We start from the raw sequence: 16921 nt of genomic DNA on the forward strand, positions 1-16921 counted from the left end.
TTGAAATACATTATAATTCTTCACCCCCGTTATGTTCTTTTTAATTACCTTTGTAATTGGTACGAGTATCCAAAAATACAACAGTATAATGTGAAAATAACAGATAAATTTTAGATCGGATATATGAAGGAATCCCTGCCTTGTTCATAACGCTCAGCTTGTCAGCAAACACGGAAACACGATGAAGTTTATCGACCTAAAAACACAATCCCCGTAAGTTGTAATCGAATACTAACAATAAGCACTGGTCCAGATCTGTGTAAAAGTTGTTATGATCTATGTTTGTCCATATTCCTTGATTCAGAGTATTATTCTTCACGGCTAGCGGCTCTGAATGATTGGATCAACAGGCCATGATCATGCATGGCTGCCAAATTCGGCAGCATTAGCTAGAGCCCTAGAACTCTGGCCATAGTATCCGTTTTACTTCCACTAGGGCCAGAGACACTTACATTGAAAAATTTGGTGGACATACTTGAACGATCCAGTACAAAAAATGAAAGCATTTCAATGTTTGATCGAACCAATACAATGTGTGCCAGGTCACTATACTAAAATGCAGTAAACCTTCGACGAGCGCGTATTGTAAGGATATATCGCGTATTTACTGCGTTGCACGCACTTGTCTCTGATTGGCTGCTGAGGCGATCTGTTGTTGCCGAGTGGAAATTTCATGAATGAACTGTGCACCGTACGCGTTGTTAGCGCCGAATTTGCAACATCACGGTAGTCGCGCTCGTCAAAGGTTTGCTGCATTTTAGTATAATTAACATCATAAACATGATAAAATCCACTTGAGAACACACAATCGCCGGTCTTCTATCATATGCATATAATATACTCAATCGCTTTTGCAGAAACCTGAATCGCACGCATGATCAGTGTAAGCTACTAAATCGCTGTCGTATTTGCCTGCTGAGCATGCGCATGATTCGCTGTTTTTCAAAAGCGACACGTAGGCCTATATTGACACCCTCTGTCGGTCAACGTTCTCTACAATTACACACATAACTTGTGCAGTTAACGACAATGATTCAGTCTGATGATGAGTAACCCATGGGTATAAACACAGCTTTACAGTTACACAATGACTAATTTATATATAGGCACAAAAGACCGTGTTCATGTACCGTTCAGGTGGTGGATGACGTGCATTCCCTAAATTCAGTACATTTTCATCGTTTATTTTGAAATTTTAAAAAGCTTGAAATATCACAAACAAATATGATAAATAATATAAATACTAAGCTAAAACCGTTGGGGTTCGATAATGAACCCCACAAAACTAACCGAGTATATGAAAAATGCCATACGGCCGGGCGGTTTCACGAGTTGCCGGCTCGATCATGTCATCCGCCGCCTGGTACCGTTACTCAGCCAAACATGGCAGAGTAGGTCCCGGATGTTCGGTACATGTTCCTATCTCCTAGACGTTATACCTTTCCAACAAGGAAAGAGATACGAGAAGCGAACGTTTACTGCTGCCCTCCATGCCTCATTCGTCAACCATCTGGATTGTCGATTGAGAAAACTACATGGTCATGCAAAAAATTGTCAGACTTTTGCAACCACTTTCTGGTTGCAGTGAGACTGCACAGTTGTGTCGATATTGACCTTTTGACCGAGTTTGTTGTATAATAATTAGAACTTCAGAGCACGATCTTGTCATAAGAATATAACATCAAATTTTACGGCGCAGTTATTGTCGCAGTACACCCAGTACAGCGACGCTATAAACCGCTAGGCTAGCCTAGGGCGCCGCTAACATTGGCTAGTCAGTCATGTCAGTCGCGCTATACGGCGCACAACAAAGCCTCAAGGTCGCATTGAATATTTTCAAAAGTCCATCACAAATTGAACTGTCATGACTAAGTTTTATCACAGCATACCCATGCGCAGTGTGATAAACACACGGTCGCAGGTGTAGCGTGGTCAAGAAGGTAGCGTACAGCCGTTACACATCATTATAAATAAATATAATATTTAAAGAAGAAGACAAGTTGGATGGATCTTGGATTTTGAATCTTGGATTTTTTTATTTATCTCCAATACATGTACCGGTACTGGGGTACTCCCTGCAGAAGTCCCAGGGCAGAAGTTTTAACTGGAGTGTGAAAACAAACTCACACAAACAAAGAATTAAAAACACTACCGGTACCGGTAGTCTCACTAGTTTGCGTCTGACATCATCATTCAATTATAATCTCAGACACAATTTGTTTACGAGTCTCATCATGATTGAGTTTCTGAATGCGGTGGTAAAAAAGTTTTGCATGTTGTTTTATACAATTGTAGTCACAAAATTCTAAGACTTGACACAAGTCTATTCAAAATTTTGAGTATAGGGTAAGAGTTAGCTCATAGTTTTAATACCGGGTATGTTATTTTTGTTAATTGGTTATGAAAAAGATTGGAAAATGTGTTTTCCAAAAATTAGAATGCATAACTTGAAGTTAGTCTTTGTTCAAGTCTTTGGGCTTGATTGTCACAGAATATGAAAAAGTTGAAAAACACCCCATAAATACATATTTTAGTTCCTCATATCTGCTTGAGTATCATTTTATTAGATCTGAAAAAGAACCTTTCTCAATCAAATGAACTATGAACGATCCTGATGAATCTGTTTCAAGATGAAACATTACACTTAAAGACATACATGTATTTTCTAAACTTGTCAATATTCATGTTTTCATATTTTTTACAGAGTTGAGAACCAATAGCATGACTACAAACATTTAATATTGCCAATGGGGAAAAGAATTGTGATCAAACTTCCATCAAAAAGACTAGCAAAAGTACCGGTATCAAAGAGACCCTCAGCTGCTGCTGAAAGAGTAAGGCGATATCGTGAACAGTTGAAACAAGATCCACAAAAACTGGCAGAACAGAAGAAGAAAAAGAGTGAGGAAAACAAGGCATATAAAGCTAAAGTAAAGGCTCGAAGAGAAGCGGATCATATGTACGACGCTGAATGCAAGAAACAGCAAAATAATTGGAAGGGAAACAGCAGAAGAAGAGCACAAGACTCCGCAAGAAAAGACTCAAAAAGGAGAACGAAAGCTAGTGTAAAAAAGGAAGCAAAAAAATAATCAAAAAGGAACTAAAAAAACTACAAAGAAGAAAAGACAACAAGATTACCAAAGTCAAAGTCCTGTCAAAGCATCATCTATTGCAATACAATGTAAATACATGTACTTAACAAATATTAATGCGACTGTTAAAAATATGCCATTAGCGTCAGAACTGTTTGTGATGTGATCAAGCAAAATCAGTTGGAAGTTGAAAATATTGATTTTGAGATATAGCCAAACAAAGTCCTGAAATATTTCCTTTAGTTTCCTTTTGTTTGAGTCACATCTTTTGAACTGTTTGTCCAAATTCAATGGGGTTTTCTGCAAAATGTAGCTTTGCAAATGCTGTTTACAATCCTATAAGAACCTGAAAATTGATTATATGTCTGACAGACTGATTTTGCTTGATCACACCACATTTTTAACTTGGAAAGAAAAGGTGGCTATGTACGCATATTTTGAAACTCTGTTCACAAAATTTTGTTCAATATTATTAACAACACATCAGTATCTTTAAAGAAAAATGCTGAATTTAAAAATTGCTGTTACAGTGATCAATGTTTGTTTAACATCAGCATTGTGGCATGCAATACCCTCATTAGCTTAGCACTGAATTCAAATCAATACAATTTACTGCAACTCATGAATTCAGGTTTTTCTTTGATAAAATACTGCTGTGTTGTTACTATTGAACTAAATTGTGGAAATGGGGTATCAAATTGTGCGTACATACATGTAAACCTTCTTTCTTTCTGTGTTGAAATATTGTGAATACAATGAATGATTCTGAAGCTAAGGGCGTATTTGTAACAGCTGTAAAGTCTCTATATTCATTTCTACCACTTTGTTTTAGTGTCTTTTTGAGCAATTTCTTGGGTGCTTGGTGTATAACCCGTAATGATTGCAAGTGATATGATTTGTTTATTTTGGTGTTTTCATCACTTTACATTGTGTCACAGTTCACTGATCTGATGCGTTTTTGCATAGCTCATTACATTGTGTCACAATTAACTGATCTGATGCATTTTTGCATAGCTCACTTTCATTGTCACCTGTCAGTGGCCTGTATTTCTCAATCAAATTCAAGTAATATGGACAAAAAATTGTTAAATTTTTGTGAAAAGTGTGAAATTTGGCTCAGATGTAGTATTCAGTCTGGTGAACAATTAATTCTAGGGGAGGGCCAAAAATATTTTGTCCAATATGGCGCCATTGAGGTCATCGAACTTTATACAGGGAAAAAGTTCAAAGTTGTTCAAATTGAATTATAAACCATGCCAACGTGTTTCCCTGGTCACAAGGACCCAGAAAAAGTATAGTTTGACCTATCTGTGATGTACGGTTCTCAGGTTATAAGCAAAAAGATCAAGGTTTGACATCTACAGGGCTCAAATTTGAAAACTTCCTCCGATTGTTATCAAAATAGTCTACATCTGAGCCAAATTTCACACTTTTCACAAACATTTAACAATGGTTTCACCATTCTGCAGCACTATCCATAAGTAATGGTCATAAGGGTTCATATTGAAATTCCCTCACACAGGAAGGTGTGCGCCATCCTGCAGCTTTCCTGTGCTAGCCTTCTTTTGTTAAAATCCTGGGCAGGGTGTATCACTGATGCATATAATCCATACGTTTTATGACCGAGCTTTCCTGAGGCGCGCGCTTAGCGAGGGGAATCCTGCCTTCTTTCTGTGTGAAAACGTGGTAGGGTATTTCAATATGAGCCCTAAGTAATTTATCAATGTAAGTCTGTAATTTCCTTGTTTTGGCAGCGTATGTCTCCTATTGCAATGCACACTTTGGTATTTTATGGTAAGGTGCAATATAAATCCTAAAGTATGTATGTGGGTGGGGGTGTGTGTGGATAGGTGGGGGTGTATACGTATATATCATATATGTATGTAACCCTAAAATACGCCAAATAATTTGGACTCCTAAAACAGAGGATTGTTGAATTGTGGACCAGGTCAACTCTGGCCAGGGAAGTAGCCAACATCTGTTTTTGTGCAGAATCTACTACATTGTATATTAACAGCAATTACGGTACTAAATGTTTACATGTGTACTAGGATTTGGGCAGGTATAACCTTGTCCTTACATTATATCACAGTGTTCTTTTTTACATCGGTTGCTGGACCTTGGGGAGTTGGACACTTCAGTTATCAGAATTATATTTTGCCATAAAATGTTGAGCTTGTAACTTTATGAATAAATCCAGATGTGATGGTTCGTCTTTAACACTGGGGGTACACCCATTATTCTATCCTTGTCCAAATAGCCTAAAATCCACAAGTCTTTCCTTTTCTAAATTGGTTGTTATGCATGGTTACAAAAAATGTAATGCTGGTTGATGACACATTCACACATTGTAAATAATTCTGTTCATTTGCAGCTTTAAATAACTATACCTACCACAGTGCAGTGAACTCAACATGCGGTAGCAATGCACCGATTAGCTCCGAGACTTCTCTCATCATTGACACCACTCACTCATCATATCAAGATTGCATGTACAATGGCACAAGCAAGCTCAAGTCTGGCGTCCGTCTTTACGCCATTATCCGGTAAACTTCTTGATGACAAGAAAACAATAGACAAGGAGTCGTTCAAGAAGCAGGTGACATTCCCTGCCGTCCATGTTGACAAAAGACTTGTGAACAAGGGTAGAAAAGCTTTCAAACAAAGCCTTGTGCACAGGAAAAAGTTCCTAAACATTCGGGATGATCCGGCGGATTCGGAAAGCAAGTATTTGCTGTTAAACCCGGCCAAAGTGATAGATTTCAGCTCACTCTCCGACCAAGAGAGGAACTTCCTTGAAGAAAGCGGGTTGGAGAAGAAGTTGCACGACTTTGAGACAGAGCTGACGTATGATAATTGGAATCCAGATGAAGTTTTGAGGACTGTTATGCCAGAGGGAATGGAAGTACCAACATCTTTTAGCATCATTGGTCATATTGCGCATTTGAATCTGAGAGAGGAACAACTGGAATATAAACATGTTATTGGTGAGTTGTGATATCCCTCCTTATTGGGCTTTTTTAATTGAAATCCATACCATGGAAGACATGACTTTAATCTCCCACACAGGGAGTGTAGATTTCAAATGGAGTCACTCATTCAGATTGCCCCATTTGAGTTTACACTCCCTGTGTGGAAGAATTTGAGACTTACACTCCCTGTGTGGAAGATTAAGGTCATGTCTTCCATAGGGGATGTATAGATTTCATCTGGAATAGTCCATTTGTATATATATCATCAGCCAGATATTACCCTTAAAACATTTGTCTTCCATTGCATATTGTTCTTTTTTCTCCACTAGAGAGGGTCCCCAAGGACCTGCTTTTATGAGGCAAATATATAACGTGAATGTATCCAATGTGTCACCTAGTCCTGCAAGCAAGACTTCAGTCTTTATCATAAACATAATGATATCTACGGACCTGAAGTCTTGCAGCAGGATGTACGTTTAAGAAATTATATAGAAGTTCAAGTATCAAGATAAAATACCTAGTATTTGTCAGTTCTACCTCGGAGATGTTGTAGACCCTCTCTACACAGTGTAGAAACATCACAAGGAGAGTGCTGCTCAATATGATGAATCCAAATCATGAAAATTAAGGAATTTTGCAGAGCAATATTTTGACCACTTTTACTCCCATGAAGATTGCAGGTTTTGCCAGGTCAAGGAAGGTTGAACCCACCCAAAATACGAGATCAATTAAAATCATCCACGTACGTCCAAACCCCTGTACAATGGGATTAAAATCATCCAAACATGCCCAGACCCCCTTGAGACAGTTCCTCAGCTACATCCTTGGAGCCAAAAATTAGCCCACATATTGTGATGTTTCTTATTTTTTTACAGCAAATGTCAGTAAACTGCACTGTAACTCAGTATCCAATAACGTCATAATAATAAATGTAGAGTTACAGTTACTGGAACTATTGTGGACCTGGCACACAATACATGAATATGATCCCGGCACATGATTAACATGGGCATGATACATAAGGAGTTAATCGATCCAGGAATCATCATACATGTCATGATGTGTGCCAAAGCTCCAACTCTTGACACAATTGTATACAAACTACATGTAGATGGGTATTTTGGACTTACAGATGATACATATGTACTTCCTTTGGGCTTGATTATCCTTCCTATCTAGTCACATTATAGTTTTTACCTTTTTCTTACTTGCTCAGATATGAACAAATAAGTTGGTGTAGCAATCAAAAACTGCCAAATGTTACTTTAATATCAACAACTTGTTTTGTTTGTTTTACAGGTCAAGTACTTCTAGACAAAAACCCTGCACTTAGAACTGTAGTCAACAAAGTCAATGAAATCAACAATGAATTCCGTTTCTTCAAGATGGAACTTTTGGCCGGTGAGGACAACATGGTGGCGCTTGTGCGTGAACACGGCGCATCGTTCGAGTTTGACTTCTCAAAAGTCTATTGGAATTCTCGTCTCAGCACGGAGCATGTGCGCATTGCATCTAAACTTGGCGCCGACGACATCCTGTACGATATGTTTGCTGGAGTTGGGCCTTTTGCCATTCCTGCTGCCAAGCGCAAATGCACAGTTGTCGCAAACGATCTCAACCCAGAGTCCTACAAGTGGCTAACTCATAATGCAAAACTGAACAAAGTCCAGAACAGAGTTAGGACTTGCAATATGGATGCCCGACAATTTGTCGTAGATGTGGTGAAGGATGACTTGATTGCCGTTGGCAAGAAGTGCAGGGATGGTAATAAATTCAACACTCATGTTGTTATGAATTTGCCATCCATTGCTATTGAATTCCTGGACGTGTTTTGCAATCTTTTGAAAGACGTTCCTGTTGACCTCCGACCTTACATTCCACTTCCCATGATGCATTGCCACTGTTTCTCTAAAGCAGACGATATGAGGCAAGATGTTTGTGATAGGATTAAGGAGGTACTCCACCACAAGGACATAGACAATATTATGGTACATGATGTAAGAGATGTGGCACCCAACAAGGAGATGTTTTGTGCAACCTTTAGGCTCCCTCATGATGTTGCATTTGCTATTGATGTTAAAGGTAGGTGAACTAAATTTATCATTTCTGATGGTATTAACATTGGTGTACCGATCCGAGGAGGCAAGTGTTCCCCCCCCCCTCATCTCTGCTAGACAAAATTGACCAAAACCTGTGATGTGCACCTAACTTTTGGGTTGTTTCATACCAAAACTTACCAAATTTTGGCACATTTTAGCTATGAAATTACAAATTTGTAGAGATCTGTCCAAGTAAAGTCATTTTAGAAGCAGGTCAGCAGATGACTTTTAAATTTTTCCCCTTGGGAAATTTTGCCTGGTCCAGACACTTGATTGAAAATGTATACCAAACACACTTACACTAGTTGGTCACCCAAACCTATGTACAGAAGTGTTCTCAAGTGGGCTATTCTGAAAGAGGAGAAAATTAAATCAGCAAGGTACAGGGTGTGATAAAGACTGTAATATTCAGATAGTTACAATGTATACGCTGATTTTGTGTCAAATGACTGTATAAGGGCTCATATTGAAATACCCTACCACGTTTTCACACAGAAAGAAGGCAGGATTCCTTGTACGATATGTTTGCTGGAGTTGGGCCTTTTGCCATTCCTGCTGCCAAGCGCAAATGCACAGTTGTCGCAAACGATCTCAACCCAGAGTCCTACAAGTGGCTAACTCATAATGCAAAACTGAACAAAGTCCAGAACAGAGTTAGGACTTGCAATATGGATGCCCGACAATTTGTCGTAGATGTGGTGAAGGATGACTTGATTGCCGTTGGCAAGAAGTGCAGGGATGGTAATAAATTCAACACTCATGTTGTTATGAATTTGCCATCCATTGCTATTGAATTCCTGGACGTGTTTTGCAATCTTTTGAAAGACGTTCCTGTTGACCTCCGACCTTACATTCCACTTCCCATGATGCATTGCCACTGTTTCTCTAAAGCAGACGATATGAGGCAAGATGTTTGTGATAGGATTAAGGAGGTACTCCACCACAAGGACATAGACAATATTATGGTACATGATGTAAGAGATGTGGCACCCAACAAGGAGATGTTTTGTGCAACCTTTAGGCTCCCTCATGATGTTGCATTTGCTATTGATGTTAAAGGTAGGTGAACTAAATTTATCATTTCTGATGGTATTAACATTGGTGTACCGATCCGAGGAGGCAAGTGTTCCCCCCCCCCTCATCTCTGCTAGACAAAATTGACCAAAACCTGTGATGTGCACCTAACTTTTGGGTTGTTTCATACCAAAACTTACCAAATTTTGGCACATTTTAGCTATGAAATTACAAATTTGTAGAGATCTGTCCAAGTAAAGTCATTTTAGAAGCAGGTCAGCAGATGACTTTTAAATTTTTCCCCTTGGGAAATTTTGCCTGGTCCAGACACTTGATTGAAAATGTATACCAAACACACTTACACTAGTTGGTCACCCAAACCTATGTACAGAAGTGTTCTCAAGTGGGCTATTCTGAAAGAGGAGAAAATTAAATCAGCAAGGTACAGGGTGTGATAAAGACTGTAATATTCAGATAGTTACAATGTATACGCTGATTTTGTGTCAAATGACTGTATAAGGGCTCATATTGAAATACCCTACCACGTTTTCACACAGAAAGAAGGCAGGATTCCCTCGCTAAGCGCGCTCAGGAAAGCTCGGTCATAAAACGGATGGATTATATGCATCAGTGATACACCCTGCCCAGGATTTTAACAAAAGAAGGCTAGCAGGATGGCGCACACCTTCCTGTGTAAGGGAATTTCAATATGAGCCCTAACTTACGTTCATACATGTAGGCATGATTAAAAACTGGATTGTGCGATTGTTTTCAAAACTAACCCAAAATATTCTTCATTTCTTATCAAATTTCAGACGAATCATCTCCTTCTGAACCAGATTCCAAGAAGCAACGATACGAGTGATGAATTGAGGCCCCATTGGAAAAACAGAATGGATATCCGAGATGGACTCTAGAACTTAATTTCTCACCAATCTCATACATACTGCTCAACGATTTGAACACTTCGGTCTTGTGGGGTAATTGATTTTGGTTGAGCTTCTAATGCCATACCATCAGTCACTTTGATCGAGAGACAATTTGCAGGTGATCAAAGGCTAGCAGCGATCGATATACTAAACAGAGGTAGTTTTATAATACTTATGCCTGTTGCAATTGCAATGTTACAGCATGATTATACCTCAAACAACAAATGCTGGAACAACAGTAAAAAGGGGTCACACAGAGGGTTATCCGACTCAGGTAACAGATATAATCGAGAGAAAATGATAGAGTAACATACATGTAGGCTTCACTCAACATTTGAACAAATAACAAACCCATCAATACATTGTAGCTGCAACAATAAAAATTACTTCTCAGCTGAAAATCAGCTGCAGTTTCCTTTAAGGTGGTACTACACCCCTTGATAAATTTGTGGTTATTTTTGCATTTTTCTCAAAAACTAATAAAACACTGGTAACAAAAGTTATTATACTACACTGGAATTTCAGTGACTCAAGACAAGTAGTTATTGATTTATTGATCAAATATTGGTTTTCCCTCATTTTTGTCTGTAACTCCACAACTATTGTGTGTGCTGAAATAAAATTTTTAGTGCAGTAATTGTAGTCCTTGCCCCTATAATATACATATCTTACTTGTCACCAATGCGCTATAATTTTTGAGATAAATGCAAAAATAGGCACAAAAGTGACCAGGGGTGTAGTACCACCTTAAAGTATTGGACTTTTCATACAAAAAAGGGCCTTATCATGGGATTTCATGAGATGTGTGGAGACATTTAAATCCTTTAAACTAAATATAGGTCATCCGGTTTTAACCACTATTTGTGCCTTTTCATTTCATGTATTCATACACACTACAGTATGAGATTTCTGTATCTGATTAGATTAAGTTATAGTATTAAAACTGTGATATCTGAAGTAGCAACTTTTGTGTGATTGTTTCTGATCTTCAATGTTATTTTACCTTCAGTATTGTATATCAACTGCTCAGTGCCAGAAGCGGTTAAGTGCAATAGCTGCCCTGTGAACATTTGGAAATTTACACACAGTACTGTACTCATCTACCTACACAAGGCAGCTACACATGGTAGCTATTGCACTTACCCACTTCTAGCACTCAGCAGTCGAAAACAAAAACAAAGTCCTCACTTCTTTGACCTGTGATAAATATGAACCTGATCATGTTATAACAATTTGATGGATAATCAGGGGCGTAACCAGACCTGACCTTCCGGGGGGGCAAGATTGAAAAATTTCCCAATTCTTGACCAAAAGTCGCGAGCGGCTTGCCGCGGAGCGTTAAACGGGTGGGGTCCAGGGGCCCGCCTTAGGGGCCCTGGTGGGGTCCAGGGGCAAAGCCCCGGTGGGGGTCAAGGTTTTTGGTTCTGAAGCTCCTGGTTTTTGGCATATTAGAAGCTAAAAAATCAGTGTTTCAGAGTACAAATTTCAAATTCCGCTTTCTTTCCCTTTCTCTTCTCCTTCCCTTTTCTCTTCTCCCTTCCCTTTTTCTCTTCTCCCTTCCCCTTTTTTCCCCTCTTTTTTTCTTTTCTTCTTTCCCTTTCTCTTCTTCCCTCTTTTCCCTTTTTTTCTCTTCTCCTTCCCCTTTTTTCTTCCTCTTTTTCTCTCCTTCCCCCCTTTTCCCCTTCCCAATTTTTTGCTCTTCTTCCCAGTTTTTTTTTGTGTCCAGCTTGCCACCCCACTGGTTACGCCACTGTGGATAATGAATGAATAGGATGTGTGCAGAATCTTGATAGCTCCAATCTGATACAGTCCAACCTCTTTTATCCGGCCATATGGGACCAAGCATTGTCCGGATAAGTGAAAAATCTGGATAAGTGAATTACATGTAATTCTGTATTGAAAGTGCCAAGGACTGAAATTGTGACAACAAAAGATTGGGCTAATATGGGATAATAGCATTAAAAGATGGCTTTAGAGTGCTTTATGCAACATAGATATGCCATTCTAAGCATTCAGAGCATGGAATTAAGGTGTTAAATCATCAAAAACACATTTTCCTGTGAAGATTTCACAGCCAGGTAACAGAGAAAGAGGTCCGGATAAGAGAGGTTGGACTGTACCACATTTCATACCGGAAGTTGCAAACTGTGATAGATTTCACCTATACTATTTTGCAGTAAACCTTTGACGAACGCGACTACCGTGATGTTGCAAATTTGGAGCTAACAACGCGTACAGCACACAGTTCATTCATAACTTTCCACTCGGCAACAGCAGATCGCCTCAGCAGCCAATCGGAGACATGTGCGTCCAACACAATAAATACACGGGTGTATGCTTAAAATACGCTACGCTCGTCAGGTTCACTGCAATTGATTATAACGGTTGTTTTGAGCCATGACATGGCTACGCTTGGCAATTTGCCACTGCATGCTCCTTCTAATTTGTAACTTTTGAAATGCACCAAATTTCAAATTTCAAATACCGGTAACAATCTTTCTCAATTTAGAGATTTTGGTAGCAAATGTGGTTTCATATCGGAGCTAACAAGATTCTGCACACATCTGTATCAAATTATCAATCACATTGTCCAGACATAATCGCTGATTAGGTTTAGATTAATAACAGCTCAAAGGAGTGAGTACTTTCTTTTTTGAGCTTTGTTTTTTCCACAAAATACAGTCCCAAATTTTTCATTTGCTGGATGAAGGTCATGAATGACGTCTATTTGTGCACACGTCTTTCCTTTCATTCACAAATCAATCCCATCCCTGAATTTGAATCCAGCAGCAACTCTTTTAATTTTGACACCCAAAATATTACACCAACATAGATTTTGAAAGAAAATGCAAGTTGTGATTAAAAAACTGACTCTGCTACTGAATTTGACTCAACCGTTTTCTTAGTATAGTGGGTGGGCGGTGGTGGGCAGCAGAGCCCACTACTCTGTCCAGTCTTAAAATCACAGCCGAGTCACTCAGTTTTGGAGCCCACCACTGGCACTTAGGGCGCGTTCTCACTATGCCTGTTTGATACCAGGACGTGGACTCGATCCTACATCGAGTCCACTTCCAAGCATAGTGAGAACGCGAAATAAGTGGTCTCGATCCTACATCCAGGATGTAGCATCGAGACCACCTCATTGAGGTAGTCTCGTACCTAGGACGTGGTATCAAACAGCATAGTGAGAACGCGCGTTTACAAGTGGACTCGATACACTTATACCGGAAATGCTCTATGCACGACCTTGATGGCCGTCGTTGTACTATCTATAGGCCTATACAATATACAGTCTACATTATATAATTTTCCATTATAAAATTTAAACATATGCATTTTCAACTTTAAAAAAATCATAGCTGGTATTATAGAACAAATTTCTACAGGCTTTATTTCATGTAGTAATTTACAACATTTATTTTTTTTTTTTTTTTTAGATTGGGTAAAGTGGCTATACACGGAAGTTCGTTTGATGCTTGCCGTAGTTTGATGAGCAGCATGCTTCTCGTGCAGTGTGAAAACAACGGTATCGCGGCAAGATACAGATTTTATCCAGTTTCAGAATTAAACAAAACAACATTGAACTTTATAGGATAGTACAAAAGGATATTATTCAGGTGTAATATATTCGTTTTTGAGGTGTACAATTTGCTAGACTGAGTCAAAATTACCATGGTGATTTAGAGGTTGTGTTGCGTGTAAATCGGCGTGCTTGACCAAAATCAGAAATAACAACCCGATGTATTTCTCTCATTTTACATGTATAGGCCTAATATAAAATAATAGTTTTTAGAGCGTTTTATTTCAGATCTTTCCAAATTATACATATCACAAAATAACATATCCATAGATTGCAGAAATATATCAGGGGGCCTGGAAATAAAAAATGATCTTTCAAAATTGATAGTCTAGTAAAGTTTGATTTGTGCTGTGAGTTCGGCTCAAAACATGCATTGGCAGCATTGCAACAGAATTTGTGACGTCATGCGTTGATATTATAACATCCGGGTAAGTGGAGTCGACCCTACATCAGCATTTTGGTGTTAGTGAGAACGCGAAATCAATGTGGACTGAGTCCACTTGTATGTGGACTCGGACCTAGGTACGAGACCCCATGTCTGTAGTGAGAACACAACCTTAGCTGCAATTTTAGGACTGGAACCAACCACTCTAAGTCCAAAATTGGTTGAATTAGACTAGAATAGGGTCAATGTTGACAACAAATTGCCATACATGCAAGATTTTTATCAAATGCCACCCAGAACTAAATATATTCTAGCTACAACCCTGCATGTGTGCCATATATTCCATTGTACATTTAGTGCACAGTAATTGCCGAGCTCTTGTTTTTAAACGAGTCCATCCTCAGTTCTGATATCAATACTCAATCCTAGATTTCAGGATCTTGCATAGTTAACTGTGCATATAAAGCCTGTGCGATAATACTCATACATTGAGGTACAGAACTATAATTTGCACTTTTCTACCGTTGATGGGGTGAACATCAATATCACATAATCAAGGTAAAGAAGGGTATGATATCAACGTTCACCCCATCAATGTTAAGTAGGTGTCAATTATAGGAATGATAATAGCTTACATTTACATCGACTGCTCAGTGCCATAAGTGGGTAAGTGCAATAGCTACCATGTGTCGATAGATGAGTACAAAATGTGTATAAATTGCCAAATGTTCACAGGGCAGCTATTGTACTTGCCCACTTCTGGCACTGAGCAGTTGGAATTGTAGAGTAAAGCTGATATTCTGGCCTAATTATTGTAGTCATAGATAAATAATACAGGTTGGAATATTCCATGCCTACGCCCTCTAAGCGTACTTGAATTCAACTGATGCCATTGGAGCATTTGGACATGGCAACATCGCTCATCTGAGCATACACAGAGCACTCAACTAGTCAGCGTATTTTTGTGTGTATGCTCACACTATTTGTGAGTTCGCTAACGCACCCCTTGGTTATTGTCAACCCTGTAGGCAACATGCACACCTTCCACGGTATGATTGTAGCTGACAAGGACATTGACATGTTCTATAATGATTAAATAAGTGTCTATATTCAATTTTATTATCTGTGTACATGTATATTTTATTTCACATTAGAGTCACGCGGTAGCTTGACCAGCAAGTTTTTAAAAAAAACGACTGATAAAGAAGAATAAACAGATGCACCGCGAGACTATATTTACACGGAACAAAACGCTATTGTTGTATGATATTTTTCGCTGGGTACAAAATATATCTAAAACCATGCTAAATCGTATTTACTGTCCAAAGTGTCATATTTTAATAACTCTTTATTTCAAAAAGTTACACGAATCTTACAGTCAATCCGATTGTTTGATAATAAACAAACATTCTTGCTTTATTTCACGCGGTATTTCATAGCCAAAATTAGTGGCAAATCATAGCTAATCATACTGATATCCACAATCTTTCGACACTGCTACAGCCATACATGGCTGTCACTGTTGCACTAATTTTTCAGATTCACTTTCAAATATACCCAGGCATTTTCCTGGATACCCTACATACAAATTCTGGACCCCATTCGCCAAAAAATCAAGTTTTTCACAATTCTTTTATTCTTTCCGGACCACAGCATATATTCATATTAATAAATACTCCACTTTCACACATCGTAATAACGGGGCGTCCCGTGGCGAAGTGGTTAAGCCCATGGACTTCTAATCCATTTATGAATTTTTGCTCAAGTTCAAACTTCCCACCACTTTTTTTTAAATGTTTTATTAATCAATTTATTGTCGTAAATCAAGAATAACACCATTTCGAACATCCATTGCTATTGTGATATTATAATTTTTTTCATCAAACAAACATGTTTGATTTTTTATTCACATTTAGGCCTAGGCCTTGGGCCTACTTTCACCATCCAGATGCTATCACCATGCCTGACTATCATGGCATCTTCGTCATTTAAAACACCGAAATTTATTTATTATTTATTAATCAGTGGCTCTGTTCAAAGCTCAGACTGAAATTATATTTGATACAAATATTATAAATGAAAATCACAAACCGCGAAAGATCGCCAACAACTGCCGCTGAATATTGATATCCAACTAGATTTCCCCACAGGGCTAAAGGGCATGACTTAATTAGGGAATTAAAATCACAAACCGCTGAAAGATCGCCGACAACCGCCGCTTAATAGGGGTATCCAACTAGGGCTACACAGAACTACAAACCGCGAAATTTGGATATCCAACCAGATTGCCCGCAGGCATATCGATTATATGGATATCCAACAAATTAAGACCACAAACCGCGAAAGATCGCCAACAACTGCCGCTCAATATTGATATCCAAGTAGATTGCCCCGCAGGGCTATAAAGAACCACAAACCGCGAAATTTGGATATGGAACTATTGCCCCAGGGCTTCAAAGAACTACAAACCACGAAATATGGATATCCAACAAGCTTAAACTACAAATTAGCTCCCGATAGAGAGCATGACTTGATGAGGGAAATTAAAACCACAAAACACGAAAGATTACAAAGAACCACAAACCGCGAAAGACTAGATTGCCCGCAGGCCTAACGATTAAAAAGAATCACAAACCACGAAATACGGATATCCAACAAGCTTAGACTATAAACTAGCTCCCGATAGAGGGCAGGGCTTGATGAGGGAAATTAAAACCACAAACCACGATATTCAACTATATTGCCCGCTGGGCTACAAAGAGCCACAAACCCCGAAATTGGGATATCCGATTAGATTGCCCGCAGGCCTATCGATTATTCGATTATAAAGAACCACAAACCGCGAAAGAT

At 38.8% G+C, this 16921-nt stretch overlaps 2 protein-coding genes across 2 annotated transcripts; both read left to right on the plus strand.

Moving 5' to 3' along the window:
- Positions 1-126: 126 nt before the first annotated feature.
- Positions 127-8154, plus strand: LOC140152334 (tRNA (guanine(37)-N(1))-methyltransferase-like). The gene is made up of 4 exons (XM_072174637.1): positions 127-213; positions 2705-3181; positions 5467-6079; positions 7364-8154. Exons 3-4 carry the CDS (start codon positions 5518-5520, stop codon positions 8152-8154), a joined length of 1353 nt encoding a protein of 450 aa, XP_072030738.1. The 5' UTR covers positions 127-213; positions 2705-3181; positions 5467-5517.
- A 528-nt stretch (positions 8155-8682) lies between these two features.
- Positions 8683-11345, plus strand: LOC140153558 (tRNA (guanine(37)-N(1))-methyltransferase-like). The gene is made up of 2 exons (XM_072176333.1): positions 8683-9222; positions 9993-11345. Exons 1-2 carry the CDS (start codon positions 8685-8687, stop codon positions 10040-10042), a joined length of 588 nt encoding a protein of 195 aa, XP_072032434.1. The 5' UTR covers positions 8683-8684; the 3' UTR covers positions 10043-11345.
- Positions 11346-16921: the final 5576 nt, after the last annotated feature.

This window comes from Amphiura filiformis, chromosome 5 (assembly GCF_039555335.1).
Source record: "Amphiura filiformis chromosome 5, Afil_fr2py, whole genome shotgun sequence".
In the NCBI taxonomy this organism is placed as follows: domain Eukaryota; kingdom Metazoa; phylum Echinodermata; class Ophiuroidea; order Amphilepidida; family Amphiuridae; genus Amphiura; species Amphiura filiformis.